The sequence below is a fragment of the Sinohyriopsis cumingii genome, unplaced genomic scaffold (genome assembly GCF_028554795.1).
Source record: "Sinohyriopsis cumingii isolate HCF-2022 unplaced genomic scaffold, ASM2855479v2 utg001292l, whole genome shotgun sequence".
NCBI classification, from domain to species: Eukaryota; Metazoa; Mollusca; class Bivalvia; order Unionida; family Unionidae; genus Sinohyriopsis; species Sinohyriopsis cumingii.
Window position 1 is genome coordinate 259,610 of NW_028315979.1, and position 25,391 is coordinate 285,000.

At 33.6% G+C, this 25,391-nt stretch overlaps 1 protein-coding gene across 2 annotated transcripts in view; it reads left to right on the plus strand.

Annotated features, from left to right (window-relative positions):
- LOC149772676 (katanin p60 ATPase-containing subunit A-like 2) overlaps nt 1-25,391 on the plus strand; it is a 107,269-nt gene that overhangs the window by 14,611 nt on the left and 67,267 nt on the right. For both annotated transcript variants that reach the window (XM_089947499.1, XM_089947501.1), the window contains exons 2-3: nt 6,727-6,797; nt 12,956-13,122. In XM_089947499.1, the coding sequence (XP_089803625.1) occupies nt 6,727-6,797; nt 12,956-13,122 (238 nt within the window). The remainder of the gene's footprint in view (nt 1-6,726; nt 6,798-12,955; nt 13,123-25,391) is intronic.

Genomic DNA, 25,391 nt, shown 5'->3' on the forward strand with positions numbered 1-25,391 from the left:
TACATCCCAAGCTTACTGATTTGATTTCATCCCAAGCTTACTGAATCGACTACATCCCAAGCTTACTGAATCAAGTACATCCCATGCTTACTGAATCGACTCCATCCCAAGCTTACCAAATCAAGTGCATCCCAAGCTTACTGAATATAGTCCATCCCAAGCTTACTCAATAGAGTCCATCCCAGGCTTACTGAATCTAGTCCATCCAAAGCTTGCTGAATAGAGTCCATCCTATGTTTACTGAATCAAGTCCATCTCATATTACTGAATAAAGTCCTTCCAGAGCTTACTGAATCAAATCCATGCCAAGTTCACTGAATCAAGTCCATCCCCAGCTTGCTGAATAGAGTGCACTCATTGCCAAAGAAGCATAAGCATACAGTGCTGAAAAAGCATATTTATTTATTTGATAAATTAATAAATCAATGACCTGAGTGTCTGTGATAATATGTGTTGAAATGTTTTCTATAAACAAGAAACATATGGGTATTTGTGACCATTTTTTTCTAAATATCCCCACATTGAAGCTTTTTCTGGAATGAACACTGATTCTTCTTTCCATAAAATCCTTCAGAACTTATCAACTTGAATATATTTCTTAATTAAAAAAACTTTGATGGAGAATTAAGGTAACGTTTTTTAAATAAAGTATATTCAGTCTATAGATTTTTATCCCACCTTTTTTTGTTCTCATTTGTTCACTAAGTGGCATGCTGATTAACAAAGTTAAGACTACATTTTAGAACTCTTAAATGGCAAGATTGATCTTAATCCTTCCTAAAGATAAACCTATAGTTACTGTTTACAGATAGTGAAATTAAATATCCATTGATGATGCAACAAGACATTTGGGAATTTATGTTCTGTGAGTACTTTATTCAAACTTGTTAACATTAATTTTGTTTGCCTTTTAAACTTTTCAGGCATAGACCAGAGATATATACATTTATATATGGGTAAATTCTGTTTGTGACCATTAGTTTTTTGGCAGGATTATAAAATTAATCTGACTTCTTGATTATTGATGTCTATCTAGAATTCCATCTGTCCATCAACAATGGTGCAGTGTTTCCATAAGCGATGTAGATTATGAGCCCAAAACACACTTGGTGACAATACTGGGGGTCAAATTATATATTTTTTTAAAAAGTACATCAATGGAGAGTGTGCATCAGATTTTTGGGACAGTGTCTCTGACCCACAAATGTGTGTAAACGGAAACACTGTGAAGTCAGGATTTTCGTTTGTTATTTTCTGAAACACTATTGCTTGGTGAACCACATGAGTTACCATCTAAATGTTTCATGAAGAATACAAGTATACTAGCATGCCTGCATTATCAATATTTCAGGGTTTTTAATCCAGCCAAATAGCCATTGGTGGTTTTCTTGTTGTAGAATTAATTTTGTGATTTACTTGAGTCTTTTCTTTGTATCTTTATCTTGTGTGTCTGATGTAAATAAATTGGCTACAGTTTTTAAGTAATTTTTCTGGTATTTTGTAGTGCTGGGTAACATTTACATCATGAAAGTTGGGTTTTAATATTAATTTTTACTTTTCTGTTTTTAACTTTTATGTAATATTTTCCTCCATACTCTTGTTCTTTAGAAAATTATGTTCACCTTTTCTTCATTTTGATGTGTTATGCTTGCATGCAGCAATCATGTTGGATTTAAATTGGGTGTCCTCGTAGCATATTAGTTCCAGAGTGGTGGTCATTCCATTACCTTTATATGCTTCTCTACTTTGATTTACCTAGAGTACAGGCACTTAGATCCAGCTATAATAACCACTGCAAGGGTTGTTTTTGTTGATCTTGAAACTCAGTTTTAAATGAAGATTCAGATCCTCCCCCTCCACCACAAACACGTACATACACACCTTACTTTGGGCTTGAAACTAATTTCTTGATTCAGATTGAGCTAATTATTGCACCCAACCGTCTTGTCAACTCGACTGATACTGATTATATAAAGCTAAAATTTCTGTACTGTTGTCATGGCTGCAGCTGATGCACAGTCTGTGCATTTTATACATATTTTTCGTTCTAAATATACACTTAAGATTTACTGAGACTTTTGGATTTCCTATGAAATATGCCTAGAGAGGATTAAATGGCGGAAGAAATATTTAACCCATAACTCTACAGGTGATTTGGCTCTACAAATTGCATCATGTATTTGGGATTAAATAGCAGCGATTATTTTTTATATAAATAGATTTTACCTGTCATGTGCTGTTTTTTTATATATATAAAGATTTGGTTTTTTGCCGATAAATGTAGATCATTTTATTCCTAAAGAATTTATGAACCTTTTGTTGAGTAACAAAAACTTAGTACAAATGATGATTTTCCTGCATGCTAATGGTGCTAATTATTAATTTGAATGGACGGTATTAACTGAAATAAAAACTTTATAAATATAAGGTGCTTATCCTGATTGAAAATTAACAACTGCAGAATGCATAATTAATGCTGTTGTATTTTGGCATTTTGAAATAATTTCTAATTTGTGGATTTACTTGATTTGAAGTGACAAAATTTGGTTTGATATTAATTGGGTTTTGACCTTTGACCCATGTATCAGCTAATATAGAATTAATAATGTTTAAGTGCTATGGTTAATCATGTTACCATTTTCAATGTTAATTTTCAAATACTATTGATTTTGTCTTGCATGTAATTTAATATTTCATAAACATGATCAGTTCAATAGAGACATCGTAATTTCCTCATAGTAATTTGGTTCAGAATATATATATATATATATATATATATATATATATATATATATATATATATATAATGTTCTACATTGTGACTATTGGCTACTAAAAGTGCAGTTAAGCAAAGAGCGGTAAAACTTACTTAAATAAATGTAATTTATTTTTCTTTAACCTTTTTTTCTATATTTATCCACATTCCATTCTTTCAAAAACAGAGATAGTAGAACCTGATTAGTAAGTATGTAGTGTTTTATGGCACTGCAACACTTGTTAGGTTAAATCATGCCGAGGAAGTAGAATAGAATGCATTGTCCAAGGACACCACGATAGAATGCAGTGGTGAGACTCCAACCCAAATCCTTTGGTCATGAGTCTAACTCCTGAACCATTAAGATACCATGGTTCTTCCACTGGTTAATAATGGTAAAGCATGATATTCATTTGTAATAACTTTGGTATAAAAAAATTTGATGTACAAAAAAATAATTTTAGATGCATCTGTGCAACGATACTATTTTGGGGTAGTGAAAATTTATAACTATATTTGACTGTAAGCACCAAATACTTTCAATATGAATATATTAGCATCCTTAAATTCCAATGACATCTTCGTGACATAAAGTGTTAGTATGTAGTTGGTTCTTTGATTGGTTTGTTAATAGCACTATTAATACATTATTGGCTATATAATGTAGAGGAAATGGTAGCTAAGTGTCTTTCTCAAGGGCTCACTAAGGCAGCGGACTGGGTTCAAGGTACGTGTAACAAACCTACGACCCTTGGATTATGAGCCTAATGTATTATTTACTGACCTTCCATGATGTCCTTTAACATGTAGGTGATAGTACAAAGTATTGTCACAGATACAGCTTCCTTGTGCTTGCAGGTGTGTTCTTGAACATGTTTTCAAGGGATTCATGCTGATTTTTAAAAAATTACACCAGAACATCAACAGATTGCATGAATATCACACAACATATTTTCAAACCCAACATTTTTTCATTTAATTCCTATTGTGTTCGTAAAATTCCAACTGTTTTATAAGTGGAAGGGTGACTTTCTTACAGAGTTGTTCAGTTCTAGAATACACCCTGCTTGCTAAAATTTTTAATTACCAATATCCAAGTTTTAAAGCAGTTTTGTCATACTTTAAGATCAATATTGTTTTAAACTCTAAATATGTACACCAAACAAGGTAGAATATTAGGAAAATGACTGTAACCTTCCTCACAAAAGTTATTAATGGCTTGCTCAGCTTAGGAAAATGACTGTAACCTTCCTCACAAAAGTTATTAATGGCTTGCTCAGCTTAAGGCATATTTACTTGGTATAATTTAATTAATTAGTTTATTTATTTATTTATTTGCCTTATCTATGCAATCTCATAAGAGCTGATATTTTGCATCTTTCTTAATTTATATTGCTACATTTTTGTTTCTTGATTAATTTCCTTTATTAAAAAATCTTCAAATTTAAAAAATGTAAACACAAAAAACAGTTCATTGAAGTTTTTGATCATGTGACCAGCCTCTTATTTGCAGTTTTTGACCATACAGTATTGATAGACAGACAAACAGCCAGACAGACACAAAATCTGACACAAACATTCAAAATGAGTATGCACCCGGCTGACAAGCACATGAAGAAAACAAGCTTGGAAGTAAGTGTTCTGAGTTAAGACTGAACTTGACCATTTTGATGTGTTGTGTTTTCTCAAATGTTTTATGCTAAAGAATTTTTATTCCTTGTCTAACAGATGTCTTGTTTTGAACATAGTAACATGTCTGATGCTTGATCATTGCAATTGCATATGCTCATAGTGAGACGTTGGGATCACTTTTGTAAATGGCAAATGTAAGTGGCAAAATTTATCTTTCTGCATAGACCATACAATTACTGACTTTTTACAATAATAACAAGGAACAGTAGAAACTAGGAAAAGTAGTCATGGTTGCTTTAGAGTGGCTAACGTGATTTACCTCCCCTTACATTTAAACATTTTGATTTATTCATTTGTAATAAAGTGAGCAGATGAACAGAAATGTTGAGACTGAGTCAGTGATGATCTTATCTATATTTAGATTAAAAATCAAGAGCTATGTACATATTGTTTAGTTTTAATCCTGTTACATTCATGTTTCAGGCTGTCTTTTAAAATTCTCTCAATGAACATACAGAACTGTATACAGTTCACTGTTTAAACCACAGGCTTTTCAAAATTTTACAGAAACATAGAATTGAATCAAGAGCTTGAACCATCTAGACTGGTTACATAATTATAATTATGTATAGGAATAAATGTTTAGTTTATTTAGATTTACTTTCTTGTGTATGGGTGAGATAAAGTATATTCTTATATAAAAGTCGAGTCAAGCTACAAAATGACAAAGACCCTGATCTGCTTTAGTATCATGTGCCTGCAGATATGGATCTATGTTGTTTGTTCTATTGATTACTCCTTATAAAGTTCACAGACTTAGATATGCTAGCACATTATGCAATGTGAGATCTGGGTCTTTGCATTTTCCAGTTGGATGCATCTTATATGGAAGTTTATAGAGTACTTTCAGGGAAAGAATTTATTGTAAATAAACTACATTCATTAGTTCTGTATAAGCGTCTGGTGGTCTAGTGGATAGAGCATCCGCTTCGGATGCAGAACGTCGCAGGTTTGAACCCCAGCCGAGTCATACCAAATACTTATAAAAATGGTAGCAGCTGCCTTGCTAGGTGCTCAGCATTAAGAGGTTAGTGTTAGGCCCTGTAGGCCCGGTGTTAGAATAATATGACTGAGTGTGACATGATGTTACATGTCTGCAGCTTGATGCCCCAGTGCTAGACATCACTATAAGCTGTCACACTGCAGACATTGTAGTGATATGACTGAAACCTGTTAAAGCTTCATTAAAAATTCAAATCACACACACACACACACTGTATAAGCAGACAAGGCATGGTATTCAAATTGTAGAACTTTACTTAACGTTTGTCTTATAGTCAAGCTTGTATTGGATGAAATTTATGTCTAACTTAGATTTTACAATCACATATTAACTTATTAATATAAAGAGCTGTAAATGAAATGAGTCCATGTTATCTGAGCGCTTGGACTTTGTATAACACAGCCTTATGCTTTGCTATTATGATAGTTGACTGAAAGTTTTCTTAATTTTCCATATAAAGTTAAAAAAAGAGACCTGGTGTGTATTCACTGTAACACTTCTGTCCCATTGTATATTTAAATAGTTCATAATATATATATATTACCCAAATTTACCTATTCAAGAAAATTCTATGATTTTTCCCCCACTCATTTGATTCACATTATTTACATTTAAATGTTGATCATATGAATACCAAATTCAGAGTGAAGCTGAGTTAATATGATATGAAACTGATGACCCTTTGTCATTTATTAGGGTTACTATAGCAATTTAAGAATTGTTTTACCTGTATGCTACATGCATTCTTCCAAAACCATTAAGAGATTATCACCATAAAACTTAACACTGAGATTCATCCTGAAGTTTTTAGAGTCCTAAGTGAAATTAATGCAATTCGTCCATTTTGAAAATCATATAAAAACTGTTTCTCAGAACAGTACCTCATATTGATGTAATTTACACAATAGGAAATGTATGGTTGTGTAGAATGGAAATGTCTTCGCTTTCTTCGATATCTAACTTCAACAGTATAACAACCATCTTGAAAATCATGTTTTAGCTTCTAAGTTAAATGTTATAAATGTCTTGTCAATAATGTAAATAAACTACATTGCAGACGTTGAAAAGTTTCTTGTGAAGTGTCGGAATTAAGCAAAGTGAATATCCCTAGACCTTACTTCTTTTAGAAGTGGGATATTTCAAACATTATGCAGGAATTCATTTATCCTGTTCACACTGTTTCTAATGGAGCTAAACCCTACAACAACAACAACATTAATTCTCAAATATCTTGTCAGCGGTCACATTAATATATTCTGATGAACTGTAATTTCAGGATGAAGTACGCACTGACTCCAGGAAGAAGAATTTGCTGATTCTGGTATTAAACTATTTGTCAGAGGAAGGGTAAGTAAATAGCTAACTATGTATATTTTATTTTGATATTGATATTTCTGTTGATATACAACAGTCCCACATTTCAATGTAACACTTATTATGTTATAAGGCATTTGATGGTAATGTATCTCATTTCATTATTTAGTCCTGAAATTATACGTATACTGGTAAAACCTGTTATAACGCGATGCTTGGGGTCCAGAGAATAACATCATGATATAAGTGGGCTCGCGTTAACAAAGTTTTCTAAAGACTTCCCCATAGAAAATGTGCATTGAAATTTCAGTGTCATCATTTTTAACTAACCTCTTGATGATGTATTGCTGGTTCTGGAAAATTTCAGAAGTTAAGGCAACAAAAAAAATAGTCCTGAGATTAAAAATCTGCAGGGGATAGGAATAATTGGCTTTTCCGAGAGCATGTATTGTAGGATGTTAAAAGGAGAGGTCATCTTAAATTAAAAAATGGGAGCCATGCTAACATGACATTATAAGTGGAATTGAACTATAACGAATCACGTTATAATGGGTTTTACATGTACTTTATTATAAGGCAGTCTTACTGTGATGGAGTATACTGTATGGCTACCATGGCCAGTGCTATAATGAGGGAGTACTGTTGTTTGATTGGTCGTTATGCATTCAGATTGTGTCCATACATCTATCCATCCGTCAGTTGGTAAATTTTCATGATTACGTGCGTGAACTCTGTATACGGCAAGTAAAAGAAGATGACCAGAATTAATATTATACGTGACAAGGACAATGTAGATGATAATTATTTGTTTCATATTCTGGATGCAGTGTCAGAAAGGATGGAGGATGGGTCAAAAGCAGAAACAAAGATGAAATATTGTGATGACTTCAATCTCTTATTCAGCTTAAACTGAGTTTAACAGATGAAATTAGGATCATATATTTTATATAAAATTTGTAAAAGGAGTTCAATAATTTTCATAAGGTTTGAAGTGTAATACAGTTATATCACCTGAAATTGCCAGTTACATGCATGTATCATGTGATGAAGATCATTGATCTTATTCAACAAATACCCATAGTTTTGTAGTAGTATCTTTGCCTGCTGTTAAAACTCGCAACATTTGCCTTATTCTGGCTATTATATTGTTATATACGACATGATTTATGTCTTATATTGAAAATGTGTGATGGGTTGATGAAATATAATACCGTATATACTTGCTTATAAGTCAAGTCCATCTGCAAACTGCACATACCCAGATTTGCTGGTGCGTAATGGTAGATCTGGGTTTGTGCAGTTTATTAGGAGTAATCCTTGGAACAAACAACATCAACCCTGAACATCGGGCATATTATGCAACAGTAAGGATCTTTGTTGTTTGCAGTTTGACTTGACTTACAAGCGAGTACATATGGTAGCAGTAACTTCTTGCAATAAAGAAAATGATATCACATCTATGAATGGCAATACACAGATATCACATTCTGCTGTTGTAATTGTCATCAACAATTTTAGGTTCTGTATGAAAGACATGCACATTAATATGTTCTGCATCAGTTACAGTACTGTATTTAGCTGAAGCTTTTTTTTGATATTACATTTAATGATCATGCTTGGATATTTATTGAAGTATAAATTACACCCATTTATTTTTAGAATAAATAAAGACTTTATATTCATTTTGTTAATGATTTGCTAAAATTTACCTTGTGATAAATACCCATACATGATATTTATTCCTTATAATTCCAATGTTACTCCTTGCAGTCATCAAATTGGCAGATTCCATCAACAAATTTTTTGCATGGTAGTACTTTGGTTTCTTTCATGATTCTCTTTGCTGAATGCAGTCCCCAGAATTTACCATCTTAGTATCATAAAATTATGACTGTTTACACATGTCAGATAATGCAGTCCATTCATATTAAAAAAATGGATTTTTTTTTAATTACATCAGAAAGGTTCTTTCAGCTACTCTGTGGTTGGCAGATGCTTTTTATGAGGAATCTTTTATACAGCAAGTTACACTTTCTTGGAGTTTTGATACAGGTTTAAATGCCATTTAAGAGTTGAAAATTATGTGCCCTTCAGTGGAGGGAGACTGGTTGATTTTATACTGTCCATCCATCTGCTTGACGTACTGCTTCATGTGCATTAGTAGTAATGTCAATCAAAAGATGACATTTGTCATCACAGATGGTTTCCAAGATATTGCACACACAAGTAAACATGCACAAAATACCAACTAATGACCTGGAAGTCTGCGTAAGATAATAAATAAAAATTAAGTTATGATGTTTGGTCCACCAATACTAGACATGTCTTTGTCAGGTAATAATTTCTTCTAGGCACATAGTATTTCTCATTGACTCTAAAAGTCCCACTAAAATTTAATTTCCTTCTACTTTCCAATATTTTTCCTTCTGTTAAGTACCATTGTCACAAGTGGCAATACTTGTCATGAGAGGGAAGGGGCAGGGGACAAATGTTTTTGCTTTAATAAAGTAAGTTCTTATATTAAAATTCCTGCTTCATGATGCTTGGAATCACATTTGTCATCAGCCCATCTATGTGTACATTTACACTTCTTGTAATCACCAAAACCCTGCAACCCATACAGATAACTGAATGTCATTAAGTAAATTTATTATCTATGATGCATAGATGTGCCTCTTAAAGGTTTCATTATTTCAAGGCCAATTATTACGGAGTTATTACCCTTTTCTCAATCAATTTTACATCCAGCTATGGTAGATTTTGTAAGCAGCACAGTACATATGTACCATTACAAGTATCCTAATGCACTATCTCCTAAACTTAGATGTTACTTGTTATATTTTGTATCATCAACTTTATTTTGAACAGAGTTATGGCCCTTAACATACAACTTCAAATCTTCAAATGGAATGTTGCTTGTAACTGTCACAGCCCAAGAAGTATTCAACATATTCGTTTGTGATTTGATATGAACATTGTCACACAGGTTTAGGTTTGACTTTTTATTTTTATTTTATTCTTCTCAGCTCCATTTTGGACGGAGTTATAGCTCAAGGCAATTAACTTCATATCTTCACATTGGATCTTGCTTTTATCTGATTATTTAAAGAACCATTCAGATTATCATTTTGCTTTTTATGGGTTTTGGTTTAATTTATTCTGTTTTGGAGAGATTTATGCCCCATGACTAGTATATTCTGGTCTTCACATGGAAACTTGGAAGGAAACGTACAGTCAGCATAGCTCAAGAACTGTTCAACATATGTGGATGGATTTGTCAAAAGTTTTGTCTTTTAGACCTACTGTAGATGTACATTTTATGAGTTTTGTCTCATTCACACCGTCTTAGACTGAGTTATGGCTCTTGTCAATCAATTATATATCCTTACATGAGATTTTGCTGATAGTCAAAATAGCTGAAGAATCATTCAGCGTATTCTGATTCAGTTTGGTATAAACGCTGTTTCTTACACCTATGTGTCTCATATACATTATTTTGGATCAAGTTAATGCTCGGGTCAGTCAGTTTCATATCATTACCTTTACGAAGAATGTTGGATTTCAATCTTTCCACAGTATGAAGTCATGGCCATTGAATGTCCATCTCCTCATGATTTTGGTTTCCAGAAACAAGTTCATCTATTCAAGGTTCTAAGGAGCAAATTCTTGAGACCAGGGCCCATTGTAATACACCCATCACTTATATCTTATTTTAGTTCACAGGTGCAAGGCTAGGTGAGCTTTAGTATGGTCCATTATCTTTCATGAGTGGTCAGTCATCTTTCGTCATCTGTTCACAGTTGCTATTGACGACTTCTAAAAAAACATGTAACAAAATTTGACATAAAAATGTACAGGCATGAAGCCCTTTACAAACTGTTCACATAATACTGGTCCACCTTTAGATTTGGCCACTGTAATTAAAAACAGAAACCTTTGACTGACTTCTTGTCAAAAACTGCAGAACAGAATTTGACCAAATTTACGATACCATCCTGGCAAGAACGTCCTTAATATTTATCAATTGGTGCTGATCTACCATCAAATACAGCTGCCACTACTAAAAATATAAACAACCTTTAAAGAACTTATTCTCTAAAACCTTTGAGTAGAATTTGACCAAATTTGATGAAAATCATCCTGGTATGAAGGTCTCACAATTTGTTCAAATGATTCTGTTACATCGTGAAACATGGCTGCCATTATTAAACAACTTGACAGCAAGAAAAAAAAGAAAACAGAAAAAAAAGGCTGAACAGAATTGGACAAAATTTGAAACAAGGCCTGGCATTAAGGTTTTTCAAATTTGTTAAATGACATAAATCCACCATCAGAAATACTTCTTGGCCTATGTTACAAAAGTACTCATATGAGTTCAACGAAATTTGACAAACAATTCTGGCATGAAAGACTCTAGCATTTTATTAAATGGTGCCAATTTATCATTAAATATGGCCATCATTGCTAAATATAGAAAATGCTTTGAATGACTTGTAAAGAATTACAACAGAATTTGGCTAAATTTTAGAGAAAGGATTTTAGTCTGAAAGCATTTTCAAGATTATACATTACTAGTGATGCCATATTGCCGTTAAATGTGGCTTCTGCTACTAAAATGGAAAACTTGTAATAATTTCATCCAAAATGCCACTGAACAGAATTTGACAACATTTGACACAAAGCATCCTAGCTTAAGGCTGATCATATACATGTGAATGATGCTGGTCCACCATGAAATATGATAGAAAAACATTTACACAGCTTTACTTTGTCAAAAAAAATATGTTTAACAGAATTTGACTAGCTCTGCCAGAAAGTATCTTGGTACAGAGGCATTTCAATATTTGACAGATGATATTTATGTGCCATCCAATATGGCTGAATGTTTGAAAACTGGAGAAACCTTGAAATAATTGTTCGGATCACATTTGAAATCAATGATATTGGAAGAATTTTCTTCTAAATGCATCCTAGTGATCTAGATCTTTTGACCAGCCACTGTGATATGCCTTTCAGCCAGGTGTCAGGTCTGTCATGAGCCTCTTGTTTTTATTTTGCATGCAGTGATGGATCTTGATTTGGTGATGTCTGTCCAAGTTTATCACAGTTGCACAAAAACTGCTTATTGTAAGCATATCATATTTGGGTGGCATATTTGTATGCATATTTAGATGACTTGATTTAGATATTCAGGCCATTACTGTACATCAATTTTTCAATTTTTGGATGCATATTTAAATTTTTGGGACTGTCTGAGAGCTTTTAGATGAAAACCTTGTCAGCACGATTCAGCAGAAACACTTGAGTTACACCAGTGAAATCTGGTATGCATGTTTTTATTGCATCTATTAACAACTTTCTCAGATTTATAGCTATTTTGCAAAAGTTTTCAATTTTGTTTGACTTTTTCAATTTATGTTTTGGAATGAAAAGTACATATTTTACAAACAAAAATCTAGTTATTACATTTGGCAGTTTTCTGGTACCATAATTTTTCTAATCTTGTCTACATTCTCGTTCCATATTTTATGGTATGTAGCATAACTTATGTCTGTCAGTTATATCCCATCCCTTCATGTCCATTGATCTGTTGCAAATTTCCTTTCTGCACATTAACATTTGAAGAAATTCATGAATTGAAATCAAATTTGTTATTCAAACTTATTAAAATGTGCTTGGGTGTAAATATGTATGTATGTTATAAATTCTTTCTCATCTCGGCTATTACACTTATTGGTAGAGATGGACAGGTATCCATCCCAACCACCCAGACCTGGCTGGGTTGTGCACTACCAGGAAATGCCCAACCCAGCCAGGTTTTAACATAAAAATTCGATTTTGCCAGGTTGTGTTTCTCCCATCCTTGCCCCAGCAATAAAATGCAAAAAAAACCCCCAACAGTTTGTGATTAACAAAAATGGAGGTGAGAGAGATTGGTGGGGAAACTGGACAAAATGGAAGTGGAGAAACACAGCTGTATAAAAACTTAACCAGCTGGGTCTTTTCCTGCCAGTACCGGGTGAAATTTCCCTTCTCATTAATTCCTACCTATTGGTTTAACAGACTATTATTACTTTTGATTTTATTGTATATTTTTCTGACTTTCTAAGAAAACACGCACACAAATCAATTGATAGTCCATGTAAGATTCGGTAATGAGGTTGTACTAGATTTTATTTCTGGAATTTCAGGTATCTAGATTCAGCCCAGTCCCTTGCCAGGGAAACAAATATCGATGTCAACAAGTTTGAAGTATGCGACAACATTGATCTGGAGACCATTTTAATGGAATATGAGTCCTACTACTTTGTCAAGTTTGCCAAGTACCCCAAGATCACAAAAAAACTCACACAGAGCGGTAAGTTTTCCATCATTGTTGTGTTACATACTACACTGACAAGTCAGAGAAGTCTGATGTCTAACATAAGAGAATGATATCTTGTGCTCAAAGTCTTTCAATTGGTTGTTTGGTTGGTTGGTTTTAATGGCACTTTGAGCATATCATGCCATAGAAATGGGAGCTAAGTGCCTTTCCCAAGGATATGCTGAAACAGTAGACTAAGGCAGGTCTGGGTGCTGGTTATCTAACCTGTGATCTTTGTATTATGAGTCTGACTTACTAACAGCTGAACTACCATGGCATGTCAACATCTTTATATGTCACCATTAAGTGTGAACTGTGTCATTATTTCTTAACTCTTAAGGATCTGGTTTGGAAGTCGTAAAAGTTTAAACACTTAGTCTTGAAATTTACTCAAAACTTTGAGGTCAGACACCCCTAGTCTGATTCAAAATAAAATCTTCCAGCTTTGCATTCACTAGTAATTATTTTTAATTCTTACGATGTATCACGATCTGACAACATACCATTGTGGGTCATGTTTTTATGATCTTAACAGAACCAATGCATACAGAATTTTAAACACAATTAGATGAATGAAGTTACACCTGTATCGGATAATTTGGTTCTGCTTCAGAAATGGCAACCACTGTGAATAATAATAATAATAATAACAATAATAATAATAAAACTTTATTTTCATAGGGTACAAATTATTTAGCTAAATATAGGCCAGTATCCCATGAGGTCCTCAGGAGCATACAAAATTCTCAAACTAGTTTATATTTATTTCATACTTTTCATTGTTTTGCTTCAACCTTTTTTGTAAAAAAGTTAGGTATTATTATTTTTTATTATTGTTGTTGTTATTATTATTATTATTACAGCTTTTCCCCACTAAAGGCACCTTATTAGAACACTTTTCCTGTTATAAAGCAGGTATCATCATGGATCCCATTTTGCTATGTACATGAAGTAGTAAAATTTACATATGTAATGGATTGGAAATTTTTAAAGCTGTGTTAAAAATCCAAATCGCTCTCTCTCTCTCTCTCTCTCTCACACACACACACACACACACACGCATACACACAAACACACACACATGTATAATGTACTTCATTATAAGCTGGCCTTTCTATATTATAAGGCGGTATACTCTATTGATTCTATGGACAAGATTATAACAAGGGAGTGCTGTATTATTTATAAAGATATTTTGCTATTTTTATTATTATTATTATTATTATTAGTAGTAGTAGTAGTAGTAGTAATAGTATTGAAATATAGCCTGCTTTACCCATTTACATTGATTCTGTGTTTGGCCTAATGTTAAGCAATATACAGTATATCCAAAATGCCAATTTAAAGAAGATTCTAATAGGACAAAACTGTTAATTTTAACATTTCAGCGAGACATTCCAACAGTAAGTATAGGACTAAAATTCAACATGGAGTTTGGCTAGATCATGATTCTGGAGGGTTTTTTTATGCTTGAGGATTATTTTTATGGAGTCTACACTTGTAGTCTGGAGTTAAAGGGACACATATACTGAACTAGATGATGCACTTAGATGGAACTTTTATTGTAAAGGTCACACTGCTGAGTTCAGAAATAAGGAGATTCAGGTGTACTAAATTGACCATATTCAGTTATGAACGATTTATATAAGAAAATAAATTTATTTATAATGATCATATTTAGTACTCCAGTCTGTTTATTGTCTCTCACCTCTTTAGGATGGTGTGGTGCATTGTATTTGTGTTTCCTTGTAATTGTCTGTCTGTGTTCATTCATTTGTCCATCCCTCAGACATGTGTTCTTTTTCACAGTGTGACTTTAAATTCCAGTTTGAGATAAATTGATGAAAATTGGCACTCTTTCATCTTATTGTCAAAATGGTTTCTTGCATGCCACATTTATTTTCCATTTTATGTTGATGAAATAGCTGTTATTTCATGAATTGTATGTTATACCTTATTATGTGTCATTTTGTGTTATACCTAATTATGTGCCCATTTTTATAGTTCTTGACATATCCAAAAATTAAGTTTGACTGCATCTTTATGTTTGATTTGTATTGATAAATGTGTTCCCCTCATATAAGACAACCCTTCTGCAGCAGAACATAGCCTATTAAAAGGGGTGGTTTCTGATGTGGGTGGGGTGGGGTGGGGTGAGAACAAAATGCTTAAAATATACTAGATTGGTATCAGGCAAGGTGTCCTTATAAATGAGGGCAGCATCTCTTGAGACAGGCCTTTATGAGGAGGACCACTTTATATGTAATATTTTGATTTGTTACAGTTCTTCTATTTTACACTTAAATTATATATTTTCACCCCTGAGGATAGGGATGGGATGCATATGTCAAACCTTCATGAACATAAACTCTGCCTCAGGTAAACCAAAATACTGTATGTCCTTTCATATAAGTCAAGTCAAACTGCAAAATGCCTTAGACCCTGATCTGTAGTTGCATAATGTGCAGGCAGATCAGGATCTGTGTTGTTCTACTGACTGCTCCCTAACAAATTGCATAGACCCAGCTCTGTCAATACATTATGCAACAAGAGACATTGGTCTGTGCAATTTGCAGGTGGATTCAACTTATAAGTGAATATATGTGCTATAATGTTGAAATGCTTTTTGTAGTCTCATTTTTAATTGTCTTGTGTCATTTTCTGCCATTTTGTCTGTCCATCCCTTAGCCAGGTGGGCACTTACCAATAGGGATAATATTTATAAACCCATTGTCTAAAGTTTACTACATTTTCAGTCTCTACACTAGGAGACATGTCCATAAAGGACAAAGATTTTTGATTCCTTGATTGTCCTCTATGGACAGGTATTAATGTATATAGTCACGCGGAAAACAAACAGTTAGAATTTTGCAGCATCTCTTGGACACTTCTTTTAAAGAGTTACACTGGCATCCTATCATTCTTGTCAGCGACCAGTTCTTGTATCAGGATATATTTTGAAATTTTAATTAATTCATTGTTTTCTGAGCCTTTAGTTTTTTTCAAAGTAAATTTAAAGAGCACAGTTCAATATCAACTTGGAGGCACATGCTGAATATGTATGTGCACAATAGGAGATCAATAAGATAAAGGACAGTTATTTTATTACTTGTTTATGAGACGGACAGATAGAAACATACATGCATTTAATACTGAATCAGTGACCATTTATTCCACGGACAGCAGTGACTTTTGAGATCCACCAGCTATGGAATATTGGGCTGTTGCTGAAATCACCTACAATGTCAATTCTAGATCAGTAGTGCTCAATAAGTAGATAATTTTATCAGTATAGAATTAAATACATTCATCTCTAGATCAGTGTTGCACATTGACTTGATTATAACTTTAATGTCATAGGAAATGCATACTCATTGCTAGATCAGTGTTGCACATTGACATGATTGTAACTTTAATGTCATAGGAAATGCATACTCATTGGTAGATCAGTGGTGCATCTTGACATGATTACAACTTTCAAATGTGGGAGGAAATGCACTGATTTCTTGATCAGTGATGAACATTGACATGATTGTAATGTCAGTGTCATAGGAAATGCATACTCATTGCTAGATCATTGTTGCACATTGAGATGATTGTAACTTTAATGTCATAGGAAATGCATACTCATTGCTAGATCAGTGGTGCATCTTGACACGATTACAACTTTCAAATGTGGGAGGAAATGCACTTATTTCTAAATCAGTGGTACATCTTGACATGATTACAACTTTCAAATGTGGGAGGAAATAAACTGATTTCTGGATCAGTGGTGCATCTTGACATGATTACTACTTTCAAATGTGGGAGGAAATGCACTGATTTCTAGATCAGTGGTGCATCTTGACATGATTACAACTTTCAAATGTGGGAGGAAATCTGCTGATTTCTAGATCAGTGGTGCATCTTGACATGATTACAACTTTCAAATGTGGTAGGAAATACACTGATTTCTAGATCAGTGGTGCATCTTGACATGAATACAACTTTCAAATGTGGGAGGAAATGTGCTGATTTCTAGATCAGTGGTGCATTTTGATGTGATTAAAACTTTCAAATGTGGGAGGAAATGCACTGATTTCTAGATCAGTGGTGCATCTTGACATGATTACAACTTTCAAATGTGGGAGGAAATGCACTGATTTCTAGATCAGTGGTGCATCTTGACATGATTACAACTTTCAAATGTGGGAGAAAATGCACTGATTTCTAGATCGGTGGTGCATCTTGACATGATTACAACTTTCAAATGTGGGAGGAAATGCACAGATTTCTAGATCAGTGGTGCATCTTGACATGATTACAACTTTCAAATGTGGGAGGAAATGCACTGATTTCTAGATCAGTGGTGCATCTTGACATGATTACAACTTTCAAATGTGGAAGGAAATGCACTGATTTCTAGATCAGTGGTGCATTTTGATATGACTACAACTTTCAAATGTGGGAGGAAATGCACTGATTTCTAGATCAGTGATGCACATTGATCTGATTATAGCTATCAGATGTTGAAGGAAATGCACTCATTGATATAAAACAAAAAAGTGAATATATTAGAGTGCAACAAAGGTGTATGATGAGAACTATTCCATTGAATTAGGACTTTGGCTCTATTGAAGCTATTTTTAAATCAACCCCAGATATTTGCAATAAAACATTTTTTGTAGTAGTTTGTTTTAAATAAAGAAGGAAATTAATTCGAACCTTGAATTAATGAAAATGCTCAGAAAACTGATCTCAAAAAGCAAAATAATGTTCGTATTATTGATGAGAACTGGTCAGATGCCAAGAATTCACTTTTAGATTGATTAATAATGTTCACATAGCTTCTCCAGCCTCTTGAGGACATTTATTATCATATTAATAGCACACATTAGAAATTCGTATATAAGCTTTCTAATGCAAATTGCCTAATTTAGATTTTTGCTGTTCTCATCCTCAGATTATTGAGATTCATAGCCCATTTTTGACTTTTGTTTACAACCTACACCTAATTTGACCGTCTGACCATTCAGTCTTTTTTACAGATTGCCATAAAACTTTGTAAATATTATGGTCATCACCTGAAGATACACCTATGAAAAAATCACTTTGCCCCTGCAGTTTGTGTTATTGCCCTGTTTTTGTTGCCTAATGAAGTGTTTGACACAGTCTGGTTAATGCAGATAGTCCCACAATTATTGATGGAATTCCATGAAGCTTAGTAAATATTGCCATGGTACCAAAGATTTGAAATTAAAACTTCTTATTGTTTGCTCAAAAACTCTGTACTGCTATACCAAATAAAAAGTGCTAATAATTTAAGTGTGGGCTTTATGATATTAAAGTCTTTTATTTAAGCAAAGGAAAAGTACAATGTGGTAGCAGATCATTGTCTATGTTGTTTGTTCTACTGTTATAGTGTTTACTTCTAACAAACTACATAGACTCAGTTCTGACAGTGCATTATGCGGTGGCAGAAATGGGTCAGTACAGTTTGCAGTTGGACTCAATTTGCAAGTATATACTGTTCCTTTTCAAAGTTTTATTAATCAATTTAAATTTAACCTGATTCTGAAAGATGTCTTTCTAAAAAAGGCAACATTTTCTAGTCCTCGAGTGTTGTTTGTAGATATTATTCATTGAAAATTGTTTCTTCAGCAGTTTGAATATACTTTTCAAAATGCAACGGTCACTGAGAAAAATTCATGTGTGTGTGTCTGTTTATGTATGTGAAGCCTCTTAAACAATATCTCCAGATGACCCACTGGCACTTGATCATATTGCTGTTTAGATGCCATGATTTTGTTGTCAAGAATTTTAAGTGTTCTCATTAAAATAATTCAAAAGTTATGAATGTTCTGTTATATCATTTTGTAATTTTCAACAATTATTGCAACACAGACAAACGAATGAAAGCATGTGCTTTAAAAATTAAATTTAGGAATGAAATTTTACAGCACAGTTGTTGATTGTGTCAAATAACCAACAAAACTATTTTCTGAAATGATTTGCTTGTTCGTCTTGATGAATGTTAAACATATTGAGCATGAAAGTTTCAAACACTGGTCAAATATAAATGTCCAGTTATGTCAGTTTTTTGTTTTAACTAAAGCTAGCATGATACTTTAGAAGTCTGGATTGACCAATCACGTGCAAAAAAATCAGGCAAATCATTGCTTAGACAGGACTCAACACTGAGTTTACCGCTGTGAAATGTTTTAAAACTTGAACTCTACAGATGCAGTTATATTTGAAAGGTTTAGTTGGAACAAAAAACATTATTAAAACTTGACATGCATATTAGCATCAGGGTGAGTAAGAATATAAGTCCACCCTCAAACACTGAAGAGGAAATATATGTACTGAATTTTGCCCTCTTGATGATGCAGAGCTTGGGTCTATGACAGCTGACTGCATTATGTGGTATTGCGAGAGTAATAAATATATTTTATCAGGAATGGGAGGGGGTGGGTCAAGTTTTAGGAAGGAAACAAATATAATACTAAGCTTCATGAGATATTTGTCTCAGCCAGAGTTGTATACAGAATATATAGGGAAGGACATTATAACAAGGGAGATCTGTATTGTGGAACAGTCTTGAACTCCTGTTTAAAATGTTTAAATCCCAAGAATTTTGGACACACATGGTGTGATCACTTTAATGATGAACAGAGACTGATAGTAATGGAAGCTGTGGTTTCTAATAAGGCCGTCTTGCATTATAGGTCTTGTTAATTCAGTTTATAATCACTATCAGAGATTTGTCTTGTTGTATTGAAAAGTCATAGACCAGAAGAGCTCAAGGTATGCCTGCATGTTGTCCATCATTGTCTGTCCGTCCATCCTTGAGCACAGGTTTGTTATCACTCTGAAACTACATGGATCGATAAGACACTCTATACATACATTCATCCGATAGTCTAATTTGTCTGTATGAAAATGGTACCACCCAGACATCCAGACAAAGAGAAAATCTTATTTCAACTCCTGAATGGATGTCATGATGGGGTTGTCACTTAAAGACTTTTTATAATGTCTTGTTGGACCTAAATGAATAAAGCTTCACTCTGACATCCATTATGGCTGCCACAACAACATTCTTCAAAATTGGAATGGAAAGACATATTGTCATGGTGTTTTCACTAGAAGACTTCTTGGGTTTAAATAAAGATAATGCCACATGGACATATAATGGCCACCATGGTGGCAGTCTTGACAGTCTAGTATTTACTCCTCCTCCTGAATGGAAGGTCATATCAACATGGGGTTTTAATTGGTCCTAAATAAAAACAGTACTTTTCTAATTTCCAACATGGCCACCACAGCAGCCATCTTGAAAATATTATCATAAATCCTAAACAGAAAGTCATATCAACATAAGAGTTGTCACCAAAAGAATTCTTAAAATGTGCCACAATGACATCAATTATAACCATCATGGCAGACATCCAGTATAACCAGCATGGCAGCCATCTTGAAAATCTTGTTGTCACCACTCCTTCTAATTTGATAAATCAATTTCGACATAGGGTTTTCACCAGAAGAGTTCTTATGATGTCTAGTTGGTTTTCAATGACAGTGATGCATCCTTACAGATCTTGTTATCTTTCCAAGTAGATGGCCACAATAACATTGGTGTTTTCACCCAAAGACTTATGCGATACCTAGTACCATCGGTCTGAAAGGAATCGGATGTCAACTTTACATCCAGTATAGCTGCCCAATGTCCATCTTGAATATCTTGTTGTCTCTTCTTTGCTTGAATAGATGGGTCATTTCGACCAATGTCTAGTTGGTCCTCAATGAAAATCGTGCTGATCTGACATCCAATATATCCTTGAAAGAAGCTAATCTGGAAATCTTATTTACCACTAAAGAATATCAGAGATGTTTCCAACACTCGTCATTTTAATGGAAAAAAAATGTCTTATTTGAATTCCTGGAAATCCTGTTTGACCACAAAATTGTCATTCTCTTCTAGGGACTCTTGTTTATTTTTCAATTTTTAAACATCAGTTATAAAATAAAGGAGACTTTTATGAAAGCAAATGTAAATAATGTTGGTGGGCCTTTCAGCATATCACATGATCATACATGGGCGCTGCATTACAGTACAAAAAGCTTGGCTTTTGATGATCCTATATCAAGGTTGATTTGTTTACAAAATTACAAAAATGATTGTCATGAGTTTTTATTTTCATGTCATGTTATCTAACGTAGACCGTGACAATAGTTTTTGCCCTGTGGAAGGAAAAAGTCTTCCTAGTACATCAACTGTCAAACTGTTGTCTCAGTAATCACGTGTAGTCATTTTAGGTTCAGATTAGTGTTCAGTTAAGTGTGCCAGCCTTTTTCTGCAAGCTTGATGCTCAAATATATGAAGATGAGATTTATTTTATCAGAATTCTGCACTTTATATTTAAGTAGAAAGTAATCACAAATTAATTTAATAGATCTTGTAGTTTAATTATTCCTTTATCTAATTGGCAGGTTTCACAGGTAGATTGTTATAGTTACACCCAGGATAATCTTAAGTTCTGTAGGTAAAGGGTGATGGGTCAGAATACCACTGTCATCAGAACACACGAAAAATAAGCATTGCAAAAAGGAAAGAGCGGAAAAATAAAACCTTCTAAATTTTTTAATTTAATTTAGGTAATTGAAATCTTTTAATGTGTTGTCTTGCAATAATTATGACTCTGCTTGATGAGGGAGATGAAGCATATAGTAATCATGTTTGTAAATTTATCAGTCCATCAGCAATTTGGTTTCCACATGATAACTTTATTGGGAATCATTTAGTATGTGGCTTTGTATTGATGAGATCTCAAAAAAAGGATTACCCCTTTCTATGTCATTATTTACAGGAGTTATGGCCCCTGTTTTCATGTGTTCCAAAGTTCTGTTTCTGCGACTTACCTTTACCAAGGATTGTTGGATTTCAACCAAATTTGGTATTGATGCAAACTTGAAAGAGATCAATTTCCAGCATTCTGTGGCATCATTTACAAGAGTTACGTCATCTGATCGCCTGGCCTTCTGTCATAGAAAATTTGCATTCAAGGTTTAGGTTAAAGAATTTTAGTTTTATTCTTATTTCCTTTTCTTCATTCATCCAATGACATGCTTGATCCATTTTTTCGTCTTGACAAACTCTTCATAAATAGGAAAAATCAAGACAATTCATTTTTATCACACTTGCAAATTGCTTTGAACTGGGAATCAAGGTCATAGTCCTAGATAATTTGTTTTGAGGTTTTGGTTTACAGTTTTTCATTTGCCGATATTTCCTAAACCTGTTGATGGATTTTGTTCATACTAGGGATGACTCATTATGATGCTTAGACCATTCCTTCAGCATCACGTGCATTCACCACTATTAATTCGTGGTCAAGACCACAGAAATAAAATTTTGTGTTACGGTGTTGGTTAAAGTTTTTTAATTTGCTTATATTTCCTAAACCTCTTGATAGATTTTCTTCATGATTTGGATGAGTCATTTGAAGCTACGACAATTCATTCTGGGACATACTTGCTAAATATATTCATCCTGATGTCAAGGTCACATTTTACAACAATGTTTTTTAATTTTAAGTATGACATGCAGTCTCCAACCTTCATGTTTGGCTCACATTGTTAGTTAGTGAATTTATTTTATGTTCTTGGGCATCATGTCACTTAATTTAATGACTTTGAAGCTTGTTATCTTTAAGAAAAAATATATAAAACCTTAAGTCACATTTCGATGTGACCATAATTGCATGTTGTGAAGTAGGTTAATAAAAAATGGCTTTTTGCAAGATATATACAGCTGTACTTTAGTAATAAATATTAGTTATGACAGTTTGATTTAAACTAAATATTTATTGCTTAGTCATTAGATCTTTCTGTCAGTACTGCAATTTTGTTCTGATGATCGTGGAGGGAAATTGACCTAAGGCGTGAAATTTTAAGCTTTACCTAAATGACATACATGGGAAAATTTCTACATTAAATTTGTGTGAATACACAGTTTTGGAACATTCTGCATGTTGAATTTATAATTCTGACACCTGGTGATACAGATTGTTTTACTCCCATAATTTCTCGGAGATAAAATTTGTTTGCAAAACCTCAAAAGTTACAAGAAAAGCACAAATTTCCCCATATATGGCAATTAGAAGCACTATGTTTTATTGCATATTCACCCATGTACTAAATGTTTGCAGTGCATTATTATTATCATGCAATCCACGTGTTTTATGCTTACAAATTTTTTTTTCTTCACATTAATTATGAACCTCAGTTCTGAGTTACAAAGATTGAATTGCCACCACATCTTTTGTGAATTGCTCAGCTTCTTGCACTCCGTCTCATTGTCACAACCAAAACTCCAGCTTACTACCAAATTTATAACTATTCATTATTTGTTTTGTTTTGTTTTAATTGATGATTAATTTTGGTTGATAATGAATTTTCATTTGAAGTAAAAAAACATATATACACTCAGGGTTTTATATCACATCTGTTAACCCCATGTATATATTTTTAGCATGACAGGTTATAGTCTAGAAAAGCTTATGGAATGGTCTGTTGTTCATCATTTGATATCTCTCCTTCGTTTAGCACACACTTGTTATTGCTACTCATCCTGAACTACTACAGTTGCCATCCAGAAAATCTTGTCATTGTTTATCTCCCCTGAACAGAAAGCCATATCAGCATGGGGTTTTACCAGAAGACAGCTTGTGGTATATAGTTGGTCTTAAATGAAAATTGTACTAATCTGAAATCCATTATGGCCACCTTAGTGGCCATCTTGAAAATCTTGTAGCTACTCCTTCTAGATGGAAGGTTATATTGACATTGGGTTTTCACCAGAAGAGTTTTTTTTTATATATATATCTAGTATGTGATGTATGTAAATGGTGCCAGTTGAGTATGGCAGCATCTTGAAAATTGCTACTCCTCCTAAATGGAAAGTCATATAGACTTCGGCTCTTTGACCAGTAGGTTAATTATGACATTTAGTTGGTCCTGAATAGAAATGGCGCTAATCTGACTGCATATATAGCAGCTGCAATGAATATATTGAAAATCTTATCACTAATGATATTGGGTGCAAAAAGCTAAAAGTTCAACTGGAACCAAACTTTGTGGATTCTTGCACTTGTGCTTGTGATGAAGAAATGGCATTTTGATTTTGGAATCAAATTGTCTAATTTTAGGGTCACTGTAACTGAAAGAAGAAAAAAAAGTTTCTGTCCAACATTTTTTTAGTTCTACATCATGGACCTTGACTAAACATTGTTGATGATTTGTACTTGGGTTAAGAAAAAGGCCTGTTGATTTGTTGGTCAGAATGTTAAATGTCAAGGTCACAGGCATCAGGTATTAAAATGGTTTGTCCACAAAAACTTTGATTCTGAACTATTTTCCTTAACAAAAGTTTATGGATGGCTTTCTCTTTGTGAAACACAGAAGTGTTTTGGTTTTGGGGTCAAAAGGTCACTTTGACATAAAGGACAAAAATGTTTTTCACATAATAGCTTTTGTTCTGGATCATGAACCTTGACCAAAGTTTGTGGATGATATGTACTATAGGCAAAGTAGAGAATCATTTATTTTAGGATCAGAAGTTCAAAGATCAAGGACATTGTAACAGACTTAAATGGGTTTTGCTCACTAATGTTTGATCTCAAGTAAATTTCATAACCAAACATTCTGGATGGCCTCCACTTAGCTGCTTATGGTAAGAAAGAAACCTATATATTTTGGGGGTCTAATGGTCTAAGGTCAAGGTCATAGTAAGTCTAATAAGAAGATAATGGTATCTGCATAGTAGGTTTATATTTCAAGATTACATATCTGGATCAAAGTCAATGGTCAACCAGGGCCTTGGGTGGCAAAGTGGTCTAGGGCACTTGCCTTTACAGATATCTCACACATTTCACTTCTGTCCATGCAAGTTTGATTCTTGGCACAACTGACATGGATATGTTAGAAAGTTTCCCGCTAGCTTCACATGGGCCAGTGATTCTTCCTGGGGTCTTCCCAAAGTATTCATCAATTAAATATACTGGCCACAATGTATAGCTTGTTATGTGTTGATAAATGGCATTAAATTCCCCAGAACAAAGCAAACAAACAAGCGATTATCAAACATGCCCTGCATAAGTTTATACATAGAGGATTGTCAAACATTTGGTGGGCATATAATATACCATTCTCAGTAATCATGTTGACCTTTGAGAAGCAATATATTATCATTACAGTAATAGTATATAATAATTCACTTTTGT